This window comes from Gekko japonicus, unplaced genomic scaffold, assembly GCF_001447785.1.
Source record: "Gekko japonicus isolate JY-2015 unplaced genomic scaffold, Gekko_japonicus_V1.1 scaffold2508, whole genome shotgun sequence".
NCBI lineage: Eukaryota > Metazoa > Chordata > Lepidosauria > Squamata > Gekkonidae > Gekko > Gekko japonicus.
This window is the reverse complement of record NW_015162555.1, coordinates 21,547-41,864: the sequence shown is the minus strand read 5'-3', so window position 1 is coordinate 41,864 and position 20,318 is coordinate 21,547. Positions and strand designations below refer to the sequence as shown.

Genomic DNA, 20,318 nt, shown 5'->3' with positions numbered 1-20,318 from the left:
CAGTTTCCCTTCAGAGACCGTATAGTTTAGGTATGGCCACCATATTTCCACAAAACCTGAACGGTTCTCCCCAGAGTTTATACAACTGTTGGCATGACAAGCTATCTTCTCCATATAATATAAATATTTCATAGTTTAAAAGGTAAAGGTTCCCTTGCTCGAAAGCCAGTCGAATCCGACTCTAGGGTTGCGGTGCTCATCTCCGTTTCAAAGCCGAAGAGCCTGCGCTGTCCGAAGACGTTTCCGTGGTCATGTGGCCGGCATGACTAAACACCAAGGCGCACGGAACGCTGTTACCTTCCCACCGAAGTGGTACCTATTTATCTACTTGCAATTTCTTGCTTTCAAACTGCTAGGTTGGCAGGAGCTGGAACTAGAGACAGGAGCTCACCCCGTCTTGCGGCACCCGGGTCTTGAACTGCTGAACTACTGACCTTCCACAGCCTGCAGTTCAGCGTCTTAACCACTTGAGCCACCGCAGCTCCTATTTCATAGTTTACACAGTTTACTTAGCCTTCCATCAAGAGGCTATAGCCATTCGAGCTGCCACTAACAAGAATTCCATAAGCATCGATGTAGACCATGGTGTATCAAGCCCTAACCCTGTATTAAGTATAACACTTCTGGACAATGTTGTAATCTGTGCCCTGTGATCACAAAAATATGATCCCCAACTTGATGCCAAAAGGCTTGAATGTAATCATATGACCACCAACAACGAATGTAATTAGCATGAATGCCACACAACTTCCAACAATGTGGTTTGTTTGAATGATGAATGTGTGCAAGCCTGGCTGGAGTCAGATACAAGTTACAAGTTTAAAGCACTGGATGCATCTACTGATCACTCTATTTTTGTAAACATAAGAATTCTATGCTTTTTGCCATTGCTGTTCTGTGAGACTGCAACCACAATCTATCTGCCGTTAGGCTTGATTAAGAAAAGGTCTTAGTTTTCTCCAACTGCAACAAGTCATATAGTAGCATTATTGGTCCTTTAAAGGAAGACCGATCCTCTCTCAGTAAGCCTTCAAAAGGTGTAAGAGGCCTCATGAAAGATTGCTTCACAATAGGCATACCAAACAAATGCTGCAATCGCAGATATTGATACAAATGCAAAATACATTCTGTGGCTTGTTCCAGCTTTAGTTTGGGTAGTATGACTTCACTCTTATTGATATCACATAGCCTAGTCAGTTTTGCCTGCCTCCATACTTGATATTCACCAGACCATAATCCCGGCTCGAACCAGTGTTGACCTAAAAAAAGATGAGACTGGAGAAATATGTGGAGCCAACCTCTTTCATCGACTGTCCCAAATTTTCAGTGAGGTAAATAGAATTTTCATTAACTTGCCTGGGCCTCCCAAACTGCTTAGCCCATATGCAGTCCTGCACTGATAAAGGGAAGGTATTTTCTTTGTTTCATATACACTTTGAAGGATAAACACTGATTCCTTTCCATGTTAGTAGGTATGGCACTGAAATTCAGAATCTCCATGAGCAAATGGGTGTAAGCAAGGATTCTGCACCTTAGGCAAGAGACAATGCATTTCTTTCACGTATTTTAAAAGAATAAATTATAGCCAAAGCTGGTGCAGTTTGACGCTTCCTAATACCAGCTTTGAACCCACTGATGCTAATTATATAAAATTATTTCATATTAAACCTCATTGTTGCAAACAGCTCAACCACCAAGTAGGAGTAATTAAATTAAATCCAGTCACTTAAAGCATTTAACTGAATCGCAGAAACCTGGTTTGTAAAGCGGCAGATTAGTTCACATTAAAAGGAGTTTGTATTTGAGGTGATGGATTTTACTTTGAAGAAGCACAGCAGGGGAGAAGTTGGCTTTAAAGTGATCATTGCCTACAGCGGCTCATCAACAAGCAAAGCTACTCTGTCCCAGACCATACCCATTATGCTACAGTAGAACAAGCCTTACATCTGAGCATCACAGCACTGAGTTTGGGGCAGGTAAACAATGGTGGAGTATCATGATTTTCTGCTGCCCAGCCCGATTTTTACTGCCTGTTTATTGAGTCAGGTTCGATTATGTGATTTTGCAGCTGAAGTCTGTGGTGGTAAGCTATCCTTGGAAAACAGTGGGTTTGCCAGTTTATCAGAAGTCAGAGGGAAAAGGACAAAACCTGAGGGGTACACAGCATTCAGTTATTGAGACCACCATGGCCATTAGCTTAGGCACTGCAGAAGGCCAGTTCTTATGACCTGGTATTTGGCCCCTAGGGTCATGGTGTCCAGGAGTCACCACTGAGCAGGTTAGCCACCTTTACAGGTTTTTAAATCAGCTCAACTCTTTCTGCCATCAGATGGAATAGAAAGATAAACTGAGCCTCACTGAATATTGAAGCTTCGACTACAATCAGGCATTGCTTATTTTCATACCTATAAACTGTGTGCAGACAAGGTATTGAAAAGTGTATGAGTTGGAATATCTAGGGATCTCCATCAGTAGTTTCTCACATTATCATGGAATACACTGGATTCCAATAACTTCGCTCTCATATGTAACAATGCTGTTTTTAGCCCTTGTTACCAAGATATTTTGAAAACATGCAAACCACGTCTAGGGCAGGCTCCCAGAGTTCAGGCATGGCTCCCATTACAGATGCCTACAGTTATCTTGAATAATGCCATACCACTGTAGAATGTTGCAGCCCAGTTACTATTTTAATGCAAGGCTTTAATACAGGTCTCTTTCCAGTTGTCTAACCTACATCACAGCAAAGTTTAGAATACAAGGTTAGATTTATGGCTATACCAAGAAAAAAAACACCCGATCGAGGTTAACAAGGTATACTACGAACATACTGACTTTTGCACTATTTTGTCCTTTTGAAGGGAGAGTGGAGAACCCTTTTAAAAGCACTACTCTTACTCCATTGAGCAAATGTTTTCCTTCCCTGTACACCTGCCTCCCCTGTGGAAAGCGATGAACTGCAAAGGGGGGGGGGAGAACTTCTAAACAGTCTTCAATGCTCCTTTTGAATTATCAGCTAATAACAACCAATTCACTGTTGTATCCATCAAATATTGTTGAATACAAGGCATGTCTAATAGGACCAAATGCCTATTAGAAGCGTGCAAAAGTTGGGTAAGGGGAGAATAAAAATGTTGCCTCAGGCAAGAGGGAGGAGACTGAAAAGAAACCAGAACACAGTAGTGGCCCCCTGGTCTGACATGGGGTTGAAATCCAGGCTAAGGTACTTATGGTTAACCTCTTGTTTACTTAATCTGAAATCAAGGATAGGATATGATCTACTTCCATCTAAAGCACTCCAAAAAAACTAGGAAACCTTTTAAAAACCTACTGTAGGTTGGCATAGGGCCTCCTCACGTCTTACCTTTGTCAGGGGTACATTTAACATTTTTGCAGCTGTACACCTAGAAGTATGAATATGACAAACATGAGTTGGAAAATACTTTTATCATACAGGTATTCTTGTCAGGAAGCCAGGACAGGACTCCAACTTTCTGTGAAGGGGTATAACAAAACAAATTCCAGCTATATTAGGAGCTTGGATGGGAAACTGTCAGGAAAGCTCTTCCATTCATGCAAGGAGAGTTCACACTTTCTGTGGATATCTCACTTGAACTCCAGCCCCTCCACTACATCCCACAGCCTTCCTGAAGGCTCTGCACCTTCTCAGGAGTCACTTTTCAGGGGATTGAGGGCTGCATAAAATAGGGGAGGCAGGAAGATCCATTCCATGAGCTAAACTCCCATTCATGGTTCTTAGGATTCAAACTACTGCTTGTTTAATCTGAAGTGAAGAAGGGTTCATTTGCTGCCCCAAACTGTTTTGCACAATAAACCTCTTTTTGTTGTTCAGCCACTCAGTCACTCTATTCTGGGTACCTTAGATGCAGTATGCAACAGATCAGGAAAGTGACCTCTAACACGGATGTGTTACATACATGTGGCATGGCATGCATCCTTTTAGACTGAAACCACTGCAATTTAGAGTTCAAGCATCTTAATAAAGGAGCATTTTAAATGAAGCCATTTTCACAATTAGGGCGTGTTCCAAATTTTATTTGCAACTATTGCAATTACAACGAAATATCAATGAAAGATTGCATTTAAAGTGACAATCCTCTATTTAACAAGGTCATAAATTAGTGAGCAGCTCTTTTGGATTAGGGGCATGTTCCAGTATACGGACATTTTTGCTGTACGGCAAAAGTATTTGTCACAACATATTTCAGCCTCGTAGTTCCCTCCACACTTAGTGATAGAAATCTTACTACATGATTGACATTGGATGTTTTTCTATAGCTTCCAGCCACATCAATAAAATCATTGCCTTTACATGTGGGAAGAAACCTCAGCGATACACTTTAAAAATCAAAAGCAATTGTTGGGAATCAAGCCTAGATCTCCATGCTAATATTCTTGTTCAACCCTCCACAGAGAGGAAAAAAAATCACTTTTACAATGCAAAGTTCTATCAAATTTAGTCTAGTTTATTTTTAATTATTCAATAAATACAAAAAACATACCAGCATGTTTGTGTGTGTCTGATTTAAAGCCTCGTGAAAGGGTAAAGTAGATTAAAAGACAGGATTTCAGCTTTTACCTTTTACAAAAGGTATCTTTTACAAAAGCCACTGCTGTATGTGTGTGTAACATCTGGTCCCATGATTCATTTTATACACACAGCTTTATCCAAAGGAATAAAGTTTGTATGATTTGCCAATATTAGATGCTTAACCATGTTTTAAGGAATTGAGAATAGGTTTCCTAGTCAAGAAATCCTTATCTGCACAAGACTTCTAGCAGAGTCGTCCCCCCCCCCATACCCATAAGAGCAGGTTAAGTCCTGAAAAGCAGCCCTCATGACAATATGGAATGTACCCTACAAAGGACAGGATGTCAGTTTCTGATGTCCAAAGTAAGCAAAACAAAGCCAAGAATAATGTTCACGTAGCACTGCAAAAGACCTTGGATTTTACCAAGACAGAAACTCGAGAGGTGATTAAATGCAAATGGAGACTTTAAACAATTTCTAAAATAAACCTCCTCATGTGAAAAGCTGATTTAAAGACTGCTTCTATGTAATAATCGTACCTCTTAATATTTTGGACCAAAAGTTGATCAGACAACATAGCCCACACTTCTGGACATTTAGAATAAAAAAGTTTTTATTTTTTTCAGTTGAAATAAATGCATTGTCCTGTACTTGGAGGCTGCAGAGAGCTATAAGCATCTTCTAGGTTATGCCAAATGATTGACAGACTTCCACTAAGAAGTTACATAAAGCACTCATAATTGGTAAAGAGAAACTTTAAAAATCCACTCTGTCAGTACTCCTGCATTGTTTCTGTTTATCTAGTCCCAGAGGCCAGTCTGCAGAGATGTCCCAAGAAACGTAGTTAGTTCATAGTGTGTTTAATCGTCATCCTCCTCCTCTTCCTCCTCGTCCTCAAAACTGTCTTCAAAGCCCTCACTGTCTTCCTGGTCCTCATCGCCCTCTGTTGCTGCCTCCCACTGTGGATGATTCTCTGGCACTGGTTTTGCTTCATGGACTTCCAACTGCGAACAGAGTTTAGGGTGATTGTCCAGAAAAGGATGGTGGAAGAACGCAAAGACATTTTCAATTTTTTTTTGTACACAAGACAGGATTGTGAAATGCTTTGTCATAACGTATGCTATGTAAAAAACTAATCACAAGAAGAAAATACAGCATTAGACATGGCTCACTAACAACCCAATCCTCTTATTACTGAGCCCTTTAAAGACACCCCTCCAGCAGCAATTCAATGAAACTTAGCTCATTTAATTGGTTTATGGACTGTACTATTAAATACCATGACAAAAGACTAGTACTCTGAGAATTAGAGGTTATTTCTAAATCTCAGGGTTGACATCAGTATACACAGGGCCAGGCTAAAGTAGCTCTGCAGAAGTTATACGTCCCTATAGGGGACTCGACTCCCACAGCAAGGCCGGGGGGGGGGGTGTCCCTTCCTCCTACGACATCTCAGTGCTTCCACCACAATGCAGAGAGACCAGCTGGGGCAGACAGGACCGTAAGCAGAAGGATTAAAAAAAAAGGAGAGCTGATTGGCATTATATATTTGGACTCCCAAAACACCCCTCACTGAAGGCTCCTGAGTAAACGTAGGGTGCTTACACACACTGAATAATGCACTTTCAAATCCATTTTCAATGCACTTTGCAACTGGATTTTATTGTGTGAAATGGCAGAATCCACTTGCAAAAAATGGGCTGAAACTGCATTTTTTAGCGTCAGTGAAAGCATCCTTAGTCATGGGCTTCTCTTAAGGATCAGTATCCAAGCCCCAAGCCCCTTTGCCAATACAATTGGTGTCAGTGGTGGGGAGATGTAAAGTTGCCCCAAAACTTTGAAATTAATTCTCTGAAGGGATGCAATACAGCACGTTTTCAGTTTGGGAGGGGGGGTGTAAGACAAATATTTTGAAGACAGTTGTCTTCTGGTTTTATATCGTTAATACTTGTGTTTCTTCAATGACTATTAGTAAGAATGTAGACTATCAATCCCTTTGAAGGTGAGACAAAACAGGTTAATAAAATTGTTAACAGACTTCCGGTTTAAGCGTTTCACTGCTTGGATGCGTCCCGTCTTGCTCTGATGGAGATGCACCAAGACCCGGCTGACGGGAGGGGTCCGAGTTCGTCCCGGACCTACCCAGGGTCTCTGTAGGAGACCCCCAGCCTGGGGAGCTGAGGAGAGCCTCTTCCAAGGCGACGGCCAAGGAATTGAGGCTCACCTTCTTCCCCAAAAGGTACCAGTATGGCGCCCAGAGACGACCGCTGGAGCAAGCGATCACGATCAAACTTTTAAAAATGCTTCCAAAAGTTCTCCAAGGCTCCAAACTGTGAGTTAAGCAAAGTTCAGGTGAAAAAAGCGAACTGAACCTTGGTAGTAATTGGAAGTGCCTAAATTTGAAGCGCTGGGGGAGAATTCAAGCACCCCCCCTCTTTTGAGTAAACTTTTAAAAATGGTTACAAATCGGAAATAAAAAGACTGTGAGCTAAAATAAATGCATAAGAAGTTAAGTGAATGCAAAAACTGCTAAAGTATACAAAGCGGGAGTAAATCGCATAACTTTTGTCTTGTTTTGGAAAACTTACCTCTTGTTGATATTATGGCTGGAAGAGGACAGAGGGCGCTGGAGAAATAACACACCAACGACTCCCTCCCAGAACCATGAAGTAACTACAGACTTCTCTTCACTGTTAGCAAATGCACTGCACCTCCTAATGGATCAGATGACTAACCTCAACACTAAGCTGGACAATGTCCAAAAACAACTGAATCAAATGGATAAAAGAACCTCAGCAACTGAGAAAACGTTGAAAAAGATGGAAAAACAGACTGAAAGCATTAACAAAAGAGTGGAGGAAGCAGAGAAGGAAAGATCCTCTGATAAAACGCAACTAATACAGCTCCAGCTGGAAAGATCCATGTACGTTCTACATTTCCATGGGATCCCTGAAGAACGAGGATCTAAAAGAACTTTTGGCCACTGCCTAGGCTACATTAATGGATTACAAACAAGAAGATTTAATAAAAGAGATGGATGTGGCTTATAGGACTTATCCGGACTTTATAAAGAAAAACAAACTCCCAGGGGAAACCTATCTAAAATTCACGAAACAATCTACCAGAGAACTGGTGCTAAAGTCAACAATGGGGAAATCCTTAAAAATCAAGAATGAAGACGCAAAAACTTCGAAAGACATCCCTTTCGAAGTTAGAAAACGGAGGAAATTCTACAGGATGCTTACTCTCACTCTCCAAAAAAAGAGAATACCATACAGATGGTTATTCCCGGATCAGAATCATTTGAATCGGAGAAAGGAGAACCTGCCCCCAAACTCCAGAAAACGAAGAAATGCAAGAAGAAAAGACTCTAGAACTAGCACTAAAGGCAGTAATTGTGTTAAGCTATTAAATGTGTACTATCATAATTGAGCCAAATCTTGATATAACGTGTAATATTAGGTTAAAAAGCATTATTTTTCTATTCAGATTGTGACTTGTATTAGACTTCTCCCTTCCCTCAAATCCAGTAGATGAAATAGATTAGAATGGTATTATTCCTTCCCCTATCAAGTAGATATATGTATTAGATCTCCTTTACCCATCACCCATAGTAATAGTGTTAGGGTATTAGTATCCTTTCCCCCATCCCATAATTGTAGTATGTAGAAAATGCTAAAAATAAAAAATTCCCCTTCAGGGGGCCAAAAAAAAATTGTTAACAGACTTTGAACACACGGAAAATCCAGCATTAATGACTATATCATGTACAGAAACATTACAGAACTATATGCAATTCAGTTGTGTGTGTGTGTTAAATGCCATCATGTTGCTTCCAACTTATGGTGACCCAAATATAGTTCTACACTACCTTTAACTTGGGAGATGGATTTGAAGCAAAAAAAAAAAAAAAAATCCAACAAAATAAAATTACAAACACCCCCCCCGCCCCGAATGCTAGAAGGGCTACCTTCAATGGTTTTATCTGGTCCAAGCCCATATAGGAATCTGATCTTAGGTAAACTGTATATTGGTAGTTTCCAGGTTTGCCAGGTGCAGGAAACTTTAGTTCTACCTAGAAAAAAAAATCATCAAGTTATTAACAGGCATTTAGGAAACAGCTCTAAAACCGCTTCTGTTTTGCTTTTGTCTTTTAAACCCCCCAAAACTAAAGGAATACAGTTTTTTGGGGGTGTTTCTCATATATTTACAGATCCAGTGAGTAAGATGTTGTGACCAGCTTTTAAGTAGAGATCTTTCCCAGACCTGCACACTAAGACCTGAATCTGGCCTTACCTACATGAAAAACAGCTCTTGCAACTGAGCTTTAGCCCTTTTTACTTTACTTTTGAGTAAATATGCACAGGAATAAGCTGCAATGTTCAGAAGAAACCTTGGCCTTGATATTATAGTGCCAATACAAGAGCTCACATTTGAATATACATACAATTTGGGAGTAAGTGTATAGAATGCAAATGTGAATCTGGGTCTTACAGTTTCCAGTGCTATTGGTGAGTGCTGGAGCAGCTTGCCCTCTGTCTCAGTTATCCATCTGTAAATGTGAATAGTCATGACCTAACTCCTAGGATTTTTATTGTGCCAGATTTTTACATTAAGACCCCACCCCACCCCGATTTCCCTTAATATGTACTTCTCAGCCCATTCACATTTCTACTTTATACTAATGCTAGAGCTTCTTTGTTAAACGGTTGTTTCCAAGTTGCTAGCCTGAGAGTCATGGGCCACATCTGGCCTCTTAGAATTCCAGTGTTATTCCCATCCTCATTCTTTTTCCTCCTCTGTTCACTGTTCAATGTTCACTGAAGAGGTTGTGGAAGAGGCCCCAAGCAGAGACCCCCTCAAGATGCTCAAGGATGGACCATGGCCTGGCTGGAGACTATGGTTTGGAAGGGCTGTTGTAGGAGGAGGAAGCAGTGGAATGGAAAAGAGTGGGGACTTCTGAAGAGGGAGATGTCGGAGTACAGAGAAAGGAAGTAGAACTCTGACCTTGTAAGCTCCTGACTACACAGTATTTATCCTATATAAAATGCATCCTTCAATGAAATAAACTGAACAGGCTCTTCCAAATAAGACACGATGCCCACATTGCTCCAACACAACCAGAACATCACAGTGAAACCACACCTGATTACAAGAAAATTTTGAACAAGGGTGTGGCTTCCAGTAGAAAACAGGGAAGTTTTCCCTTGGAGGTGGTTTTCATTTAGATGACACACCAAGCTTAAATATCAGTTTAACGGCAGCAAGATATTTTCTTGCCTACCCTCTAGTGGAGTGGGGGGTAGTTCTCCATCCTGGCTGGGAAAGTAGTTTATAAATCAATACTCTTGCAACACACGTTTTGAACCTGTCAGTGTCATCACTAACGCTACTAGACATTCCAGTCTAGTCCACAGCATAGCCTTTAAAATACCTTTACAAATACTTCAATAAACAAAGGAAACTGACAAGATACTTTACCTCTTCTCGGTCTTTTAGTGTACACACATGATATGGCATAGATATTAATGTTTGTTCTTTCCTATCTGCAATATATAGCCACCACCATTCTTGTTTTTCCTGTGGAAGAAAGGGGAACAAATGGTGCATTGTCAGGCAGGCTGGATGTGGAGTTTCACAGTTCTTAGGCTGAGCATCTCAGCAGGCGCTTGAAGTGGTCTAGTTGGGCTGGTCTGCTGCACAGGAGAGATGTACTTGCCTCCATCACTTACTGCATAGCCACAGAGGCCAGGGGATCAAAGAGTAATTCTCTAAGGTAAAAGGAAGCCCACAAAAAGGGGAGCCTCAAACTTGTACCAGATAAATGTACTCCTGAAGCCCAATGTGTTTTGATAAGATGGAGAAAGACTGCCACTTAGGGACAGGATTTCAAGAAGAAGAAAAATGCTTCTAATAAAAAGAAATATTTCAAATAAAAGATATTTACTGAAACACCTTGGTCCTTTTAACACCTCTTCAAAAATAAATCTCATAAAGTACCACCTTCAGGTTCATCTCTGCATTTCCGTACCATCTGGTGCTTTCCCTCTTTCTTTTGCCTCCAGATTGTGGCTCATTAGAAGCCAAGCAATCTGATACTTTGTCCCAAATCCAGTTCTAAGGCAGATGGATTGGAGAAGATGCTCTCCGAGTAATCAATATTCACTTTTCTTTTTTAAAAATGCAGGTAATAAGGACGAGCTCTAACAAAGCGCACAGGATGTGGCAAAGCTGTATCTTGCCGTACTACTTCAGATTGCAGGTAGATCCCACATGCCCCTTCCCAGCACATAGAAAAGTATGCCATGAAAAGGGTTCTTCTAGTTTAGGGATGATACAGTTGAGACACAGGTCTGCTACCTCCTGCTCCATTTATGATAACTAGGCCTAAATTGCCTAAGGAAAACAAAGGACAGAAAACAATATTTCTCACTGAGACTAAAAGTGGATTACAGGATATAAAAAGTGCAGACAGCATAAGACCATCAATAAGGACAGGCTTACAGAATTAGAGATCAAGGCAAACAACAAACGAAGGCAAGGTATACTATAAACACTACAGAAAGCTATAAAACAATGCAGTAAAAGCAGATAATACCTATAGTAATCATTGCAGTGGATTACAGTGCTATTCCATTATAAAAGTAACTTCCAGGACTCTTTCATTCTACTGCAAACCTAATCCCTTTTTAAAATGCCCTCCTGAACATTTCTATTTTGCATATTCTGCAGAATAGTAGAAAAATGGGAGTCTTCCTGACCTTCTCAGGCAGGCCATTCCATAAACTGGAAGCCACAACACAGAATGTACGCGTATGGGCAGCTATCAATCTTACCCCCTTGCAGGCTAGTACCTTCAGAAGGTGTCATGGTGGAACATTACATGAGAGGTGGTCCTGCAGATACAAGACCACAAAGAGTTCCGCATGTGATAGCGAGTACCTGGAATTGAACTTGGCAACTAACAGGTAATCAATGAAGTGTCTGGAAAATGGGTGTGATTGCATACTTTGCCTAGCTTCCAACAGTAACTGGGTTGTGGTGTTCTGCACCAGCTGCAATTTCCAAGTTGTCTTTAAAGCCAGACCCTTGTAGCGTGCATTACAACAGCATAATAGAACAAGCTCCATGAGCATCTACTATCTAGGAGAAAAACCAACCTGAGAAATAAAAAACTGAGCCAGTTCTCTCTGTTCTGCCAGTTCTCTCTGTTCTGCCCAGGGGTGAAGGCTGCATTTCAGTCAATAAGAACCCCACAAAGGATGGAAAACACTGAGAGCCTGAGACAACACTTTATACATAACTATGAACTGAATTCTGAATAGTTTCCCTACTGAAGCAAGTTCTGTGCTACTGGTGTTGACATTGATAAAGAACAGCCTTTTCCATATGGGTCCTGATTCCACTTGGACAGCAATGTCATCATCTTGTATTTTTGCCTTCTCGTCTAAATATCTGTAGTAATACTAAACAAAATGCATGCACACACACAAAGTTAACCAGCAGCCTAACACTTGCTATCCTGGAGCCTTGATTCTATGAAGCTAACAAAGCCAGCTTCAGTATTTTTAAAAATATATATTTTTAAAACTGAGTCCACTTTAAGAAGAAAACTGTCATTAATATACACACTCTTAACAGGGGAAGAAGAATTTAGACATATGCTACTGAAGTGAAACAGGGCAAACTATTAAGCTTCACATGGTTTCTTTTTACAATGCACTTCGCCATTTTTTGTCCTAACAAGAGATCAGTGGAGAAGATATCAAAATGCCTAGCTAGCATATACTTGCATAAAAACATAAGCAAGGAACAGAAAACTGTTCTTATTTGCCCTGCCTCTTTTCTTATTTTGGCTGTTTCTCTTCCAGAACTCTGGCAGTCACATTGGCTGTTTCTCTTCCAGTACAATTTTAAGACAGTCACATTGGTGCTTGTTTTGTTATGCTTGGTTTCGTCTTGGAAGAGAACAGCAAGGGGCTTCCAATTTCCACCAAACAAGTCTTATTAAAGGTAACACATCTTGATTTGCATTCTTAAATGGTACAAACATTCTCCAAACAGGGATTAAACAGGGCAATTGTTTATGAAAATAAAGGCTGTTGTGCTATTAAAATATTAATCACAATGGCCAGTTACAGTCTTCTGCACTCAGCTATGGCAGATGGGTGAAGAGTAAACTGTTTGTTGGCAAGCCAATATTAATGAGACTATTAGACACAACTTGAAGAAATTCATAGCATGGTCCCATGCGTCAGACAGATCTAAGCATGTAGGCCTATATTTGGCACTGCTTGACACAGAGAATGTAGATTTCTGGTCTGAAAAATTTACAGTGTAAGTAGATCACTGGTTGCAATCTAGGGGATGTATCTGGTTAAAGCTGGCAAGCTACCTGCCGTGTGGGCAATGTTCCTTTTAAACAGATGGATAGCAAATGTAAGCATGCCAGGGAATCAGTATGTGTGTTGAGTCTGAATTTGAGGGCAAGCTTCCATAGGAAAATGTCAAAACCACAATCTGTGCAGTACTTAGAACTACTTCTCAGAAAACAGCACTTGTTTAGCCGAGTAACTAGAAGGCTGAGAGTGCCAGGCAAACATGCTAGAATAAGAAAGGAGGGGAAAATCTGAAGAAGGAGGGATCAACTGGAGCAGATCACAGCAATGCAATTTCCCCATACAAGCCTTGGAAATGCACAAGAGGCATACTTTATTTGTAGATAAGGAGGACAGCCACCAAGTTGTTAGCATCCTGCACTGCTGTTTTAAAGTCCTGTGGGTCCACCTTCCATTTTTAAAAGAACCATTAAGGAATTAATCTTTCAAAGACAGTATGCAAGAAAAACCATTTAAGTAACAAAACATTTTGATACCTAGACATAGTGCCATAACAGGACAAAATGAGAATCATTTCATGATTTGTTGTATTAGTTTCATTGTTATATCAATTATCGACTGGCTGACCTCAGGAAAGTAGAGACTGTAAACAGGATGGGTTATTTTTGATTTGGTTTCCAAAAGAGCTCGTTCCTTTCGCTGTATACTCTGCTGTAATTCTTGCCACTCCTGATGAAGACAAAAAAAGTAAAAGTCAATATAGTTAAAATCCCACCTTTAAAAAGCATGCTGTTTCAGCATGGGAACATGAACAGGCGAACACACCCATGCTTGAAGAAATGCCACATTCACCTGATTACTGCTGACATCTATGAAAGGGCAGAAAATCAGTTCTTTTGAAAGAGTGATAAAGCTCCCTTAAACTGGTAAAGGATGCTATATCATTAAATGCTCTCAGCATTACCCTCTTAATACCCCGCTGCGCTACAATAAGGAATAACCTGCTGCACCGCTGCATTCTACAACCAAAGAGAGGATTTTCTCAAGTCATTTTCATTGCAATTATTTGAAGGCTTTCATCAATTTTCTCACACTTCAGTTGTAAAAAAACAAGCAATGTAGGAGAGGGGTTGACGCCTAGCTCGCTGGGACTCTAGTTCTATGACCCACAAAACGCAGTGCCCCATGTGCCATCACAGCTACAAGCAGAGATTTCATATGAGGAGTCTTACAGCATGCCCTTCACTAACCAACTGCACTAATTACACCTTTTGAGTGGTCTCTATGTTCTGTATCATTCCCTATTCATAGAAAACAGCATTCTCCCCATCCTTCTGCCAATGGGTACTTTGACCAAGGGCAGAGAAGTTTTCCTAAATTCACATGGAACACAGCTGCACATGATGTTCTTTTCTCCAGTCCCACAGTACTGACACCGTGCACAGTTTTTTTTTTTATTTATAATTTTTATTTTACAACATAACTAACATATACAACAAACAGTTCACAATAAACTTTGTTTAAAAGTAAGCCATATTGTGATACAGAGTGTTCCTTGGAAGAATATCTTTATCCAATTAAGTAACTTATAATTGGAAACCAAACTGATACCACTTTTTTCTCGTATTGTATAGCACAGTTTTTATACAAATTAAATGATAATTTACTCAAAATAAAGTAGTCCCATATCTTTATAAGCCATTGTCGCACTGTGGGAGGTTTTTCTCCTATCCATTCTATTGCTATAATTGATTTTGCTATTGTTAGTAGTAGAGAAGGAGTTTCCCTCTGTCTTAATGTCATTTGGTTTGTATCCCATTTTTCCAACAATATCACTTCCGTTTTTTGAGGTATTTGTATAGATATCATTTCTTTAATCACCTTGAGTACTTCTTCCCAAAATATTTGTAGTGTAGGTAATCTGCTAATTGACCACATTGTTTTAGACATCTAGGAGAGTGTTCAGAATTTATTCTATGTCGTAGTACAGGTATGACTTGCCATCTAATCAGTATTTTAAATGCTTGCCATTTAACTGTAAAGATTTTTGATATTTGACTAGGGGCATTCCATACTTTTTCCCAGTCTTCTTCTGTTAATTCAAGATTTAAATCTCTAGACCATTGTTTCTGATATAGTGTTTTCTCTTCTTCATCTGCCTTATTTAATATTTGATATAAGATGGTAATTAAACCTGGGTTTTGTTCTTTTGCTTCATTAAGCAATAATTCAAAATAATTCATCGGTCTTTTCCTTGTCTGCTTCAATTGGGGTGTTTCTAATAAATGTTTTATTTGAAGATATTTACACCAATGTACTTTATGTTGTATTTTTTGTTCTAATTTGCTCTTTTCTATAATTTTATCTTTTTCTAAAAAAATGAATTATTCTTGTTATGCCTGCTTTTGTCCATCTTTCAAATTCTTTAGGGTCTTGTCCGGGGGGAAACCATTTCTGGTTTACATATGATGCTTGGTATGAAATTGTTGGTGCTAGAGCCTTTTGTCTTTTTTGCCATATTTTTAAGGAATTTCTTAGTAAGCCATTTGTAGTTTTTATATCACTAGATCGTGTTTCTGAGGTCCATAATAAATCATATAATGAACCTATTCTTTCTATTTCTGTATTTAGTTCAATTTGTACCCATGTTGGAGGTTGTTGTGAGGTTGCTGCTTTTATTAGATTCGCTATATTTGAAGACTCATAATATGTATATAGGTTAGGTAAATCTATACCTCCTCTTGGTGTTGTTCGTGTAAGTGTTCTAAAATTTACTCTATGTTTTTTGTTGTTCCAAAGGAATTTATTTATTACATTCTGCCATCCTTTTATGATTTTTTTTTGTATTAGTATTGGGAGGGCCCTAAACATGAATAGATATTTAGGTAGAATAAAACTTTTTATTAGCTGTAGTCTATCCATCCAATTTAATATCTTTGCATTCCAATTTTTTAATGTGTTTTTAATTTCATTTTGTAATTTGTTAAAATTACAGTCGAATAATGTCTCTAGAGTTGGGGGGTATAGAAATCCCTAAATATCTCCAAGGTTTGTTGGAGTGTTTGAATTTAAACTCTTCTGTTATCTTTATTAGTTGGGATTTTCTAATATTAAGTGTGTGCATTATTGATTTTTCTTTGCTAAAAGTCATTCCTAAAATTTGCCCAAAGTCTTCAATATTTTGTCTAAGTCCACTTAAAAAATCTAGTGGATTATAATCATATATAATAGTAAATCATCTGTGTATATTGACAGTTTGTGTTCTTGTTGATTTATTGTTAGGCCTTGTATGTTTTTGTTTATCCTTATTATTTCTGCTAGAGGTTCCATAGCCATTATGAATAGGAGGGGGGACAAGGGACACCCCTGTCTTGTGCCTCTTTGTAGTTGAATTTTGTTAGAGTTGTATTTGTTCACTATTAGTGTCACTGTTGGGTTTGAGTTGTATTGTTCTTTGAAATTTGCTTCCAAATCCCATTAGTTGTATTACAGTATTTAAATATTCTATATTAATGCTGTCAAAAGCTTTCTCCACATCTAATGATAGGTGAATAGCTTCTATGCCTTTGTTTTCACAGTGTTGTATTATATCTATGGTTTTCCTAATGTTCTCTATAAGATTTCTTTGAGGTAGAAAACCTGTTTGGTCCTTATTTATATATTCTGGTAAGATTTGTTTTAACCTATTTGCTATTATTTTGGTAAAATTTTTTGAGTCTGTGTTTAAAAGCGTAAATGGTCTATATGAAGCTGCTTGTGTTGCATCTTTTGTGGGTTTAGGGATTAAAATTATTTCTGATTGTTGCCAAGTTTGTGGCAATTTTCCTGTCTCTATGATGTTATTGAATAAGTCCACTAGTTGGTCAGTAACAAAGGTCGTTTCGTAGAAAAAGAGCTAGGGGAACTCATTAGCATAACTCATTAGCATATGCTACACACCCTGACATCACCAGAAGTGTAAGTAATGGAAAATTGCTGCAAACGTGCATACAAATTGATGACAATAACATAAGCACTAAACTTGTGATGCTCTGATGTTGTTTTAATTCTTGTTTCCAGCAGTGCAGTGCCAACCCAACACAGTGGTGGCGTGGAGACGAGCGGATTACGAACCTCTCGAGTAACACTGTTCGTTTCGATACAAGTCTTTGTCAAAAATCTCAATCTTCCATGGTCTTCATATATTACTCTTCACAAAATGGAAATTCGGAAGTGTGTCATAAGGCCACACCCCCTACCATCACCGGAAGTGTGTCATAAGGCCACACCCACCACTCAGTTAGTCTTAGTCTTAAAGGTTAGTCTTAAAGGTGCTATTTGAACTCTTGGACTATTTTGCAGCAACAGACTAACACAGCTACCTCGGGGAAGCTCCTGGATGGGGCTGGGAGTCCTTGCGGAGGCCACATGGAGTGGCCTTGGCCAGGCAGAGGGGGAGGACGCCAACTTACCCTCCTGCTTCTTTCTCCTTCTGCAACAGAATGAGGCCGGAAGCAGGGGGCGGCCGGAAGCAGGGGGCGGGGCTTCGTTGTGTGCCCCGCCCCCATACCTCACCCGGGAGAACGGCAATCCCCCGCGATCCCCCCCAAATCGACCTCTGGTCAGTAATATCCTTTTTGAAGACTTTATAAAATTCAAAAGGATACCCATCTGGGCCTGCTGCTGAGTTTTTCTTAGACTGAGTGATAGAATCTATAACTTCTTGTGTTGTAATTGGATTTTCAATCACTTACAGCTTCATCATCCTTGCTTTGCTTTTCGTCAGGCTCTCTGTCAGAATCCCTATCGCTTCCATCATCTTTGTCACTTAGAGAATCTCTGTTAGTGTCATCTTCATCAGATTCACTTCCTTTATCAGAAGCTTCATCATCCTCTTCCTTTACAACTTCCTGAAGGGGAAAAACCCACATGCAATACCTTTAGTTTTAGACAATGACAGAATTCAAGAGCTTTTTATCTGAATTGATAGTTGAAGTTGACATTGTACTTCAGTACACTACGTTTTGCTACATGGATTCCTGTAACCTTATAAATTGTCTCCTACATGCATTTAGAGAATATTTTACATAAGAGTGACACTTTAATTTTGCAAATCAAATAAAGAAACCAAATTATTAAATAATAATAGTATGATTGAAATTGGAAGATTTGTCTCCACTTATTGTGAAGCTTCCTTCTCGGTGGTCCAGAGTGGGGCAGTCCTCCAGACTCCTTACTCCTGGGTAACAGCTCCTCTCCTCCGTAAAGCAGGGCCGGCCGACTCTTTTGGTCACGGAGGGGAGGGGCTTGTGCTCTGCTTCCCAGTCATACTCCAAGCCTCCGTTCCCTTATACTGAAAGGAACAAACAACAACCAACTCACCCCCAACAGGGGGTTAAACATGCCCCCAAGAACTGTACTAAGAACAAACATTTCTCTGGTATGCCATGCAACTGTAATCCCCTCAAACCAACAGTGGGAAAACACCATGTACCCTACACCGCACAGTACTGCCAGTGGCCAACAGCACCCCTGCTGATGGAGGAAGTCGAACCCTAAAATTGGGTGGGTAGGACTGCCCCACTCTGGACCACCGAGAAGGAAGCTTCACGGTAAGTGGAGACAAATCTTCCGTTCTCCGGTGGTCCAGGAGTGGGGCAGTCCTCCAGACTCCTTACTCCTGGGACATAAGACAGCAGTATCCTCCAGGGCGGGTCCATCCACTTCCCCATCTACAGGGCTTGCTGTAAGACCCTTCTGCCAAAAGCCGTATCGGCCGAGGCCAAAGTATCTATTCTATAATGTCTGGTAAATGAGTGTGCGGATTTCCAAGTGGCTGCTTCACACACCACTTCCAGAGAGGGAAAAGCCCTATAGGCCGCTGACGTGGCCGCCCCCTGTAAGGAGTGGGCTGTGAGGCCCTCGGGTGGTTCTAGACCCTGGGCTGAGTAAGCCAAAGCTATACATCCCCTAACCCATCTGCTAAGGGAGGACGAAGATACCCTTCTGCCCATACAGGACTTTTTGAAGGAAACAAAGAGCGAATCATGGATTTGGTCCTGTCCAGATAGAAACTAAGCGCCCTTCGTACATCTAGACAGTGTAAGGTTCGTTCCTTCTCATTCTGGGGATTCGGACAGAATGAAGGAAGAACAATGTCCTCAGACCTATGAAAAGTTGAGTTAACTTTCGGTATGAACGCCGGATCAGGACGCAGAACTACCTTATCCTTATGGAAAAGGCATAAATCCTTGTTTATTGACAAAGCTCTCAATTCTGAGACCCTCCTCGCAGAAGTAATACCTACTAAGAAGACCGTTTTAAAGGTCAATTCTTTGATGGGACAGGAAGCCATGGGTTCAAATGGTGCCCCACACAAAGCCCTAAGGACCGTGTTGAGCCTCCAGGTCGGGAATCCGTGCACCTGGGGGGGGGGTTAGAAGGAATACCCCTCTCAAAAATCTTTTGACATGTGGGTGACTGGATAAAGACCGCCCTTTCCCAGCCCCCTTAATGGCTGAAATGGCTGCCACCTGTCTACGCAGCGTACTGGTGCTTAACCCTTTATCCATCCCTTCTTGAAGGAATAGGAGGATCAGCCCCGTCGGTGCCTCCATGGGAACAACATGTCTTTCTGCACACCAGTTAGAAAAAATCTGCCAAGTATGATTATATACCCTATTGGTTGACCCTTTTCTGGCAGCCAACATGGTATTAACTACCCTATCAGGATAGCCCACCCCCATTAACTGCTGCCTCTCAACCTCCAGACTGTGAGTTTTAATAGGTCCGGTTGTGGGTGAACCGTCTCCCCCTGCGTGAGGAGATCTTTCACAGGCGGCAGATGCCAGGGCTCCTGGACTGACAACCTCCTCAGATCTTGGAACCAGGGCCGACGCGGCCAAAAGGGGGCGACTAGGATTATTTCTGCCCTCAGATCCATTACTCTTTGAAGGACCCTCTGAATAATTTGTATCGGAGGAAAATCGTATAGAAGTGTCTGAGGCCACACAAGATGCAGGGCATCTGTTCCTATGGCTAGCGGGCTTTTTTGTCTGGACACGAACAGTCTTGTTTGTCGATTCTGTTCTGTGGCGAATAAGTCCACCTTTGGTGTCCCGAATCTCTGACAGATTTGTCCGAACACTGCCCTGTTTAGCATCCATTCTGATTGGTCGACCCATTGTCGACTCAACCAGTCCACCACTGTGTTCTCTCGCCCTGCTACGTGAATGGCCTTTATGGACAATATGTGAGCTTCCGCCCACCGTATCAATTTGCTCGCTTCTTCGTGTAGCCTTTTGAAGCGTGTTCCGCCTTGGCGATTGATGTACGCCTTTGCCGTCATATTGTCTGTCTGAATTAGGATATGACGGTTCTGTGTCAACTCCTGAAATCTTTCTACCGCCAATCTGATTGCTCTGAGTTCCAGCAGGTTCATGCTGTAC

At 40.7% G+C, this 20,318-nt stretch overlaps 1 protein-coding gene across 1 annotated transcript in view; it reads right to left on the bottom strand.

Moving 5' to 3' along the window:
* Positions 1–5,183: 5,183 nt before the first annotated feature.
* SEC63 (SEC63 homolog, protein translocation regulator) overlaps positions 5,184–20,318 on the bottom strand; it is a gene marked incomplete at its 5' end in the record, with an annotated part of 35,886 nt that continues 20,751 nt past the window's right edge. Inside the window, 5 exons of the mRNA XM_015406356.1 lie at positions 5,184–5,556; positions 8,523–8,627; positions 10,034–10,132; positions 13,519–13,620; positions 17,625–17,780. Coding sequence (XP_015261842.1) covers positions 5,413–5,556; positions 8,523–8,627; positions 10,034–10,132; positions 13,519–13,620; positions 17,625–17,780 — 606 coding nt within the window. The remainder of the gene's footprint in view (positions 5,557–8,522; positions 8,628–10,033; positions 10,133–13,518; positions 13,621–17,624; positions 17,781–20,318) is intronic.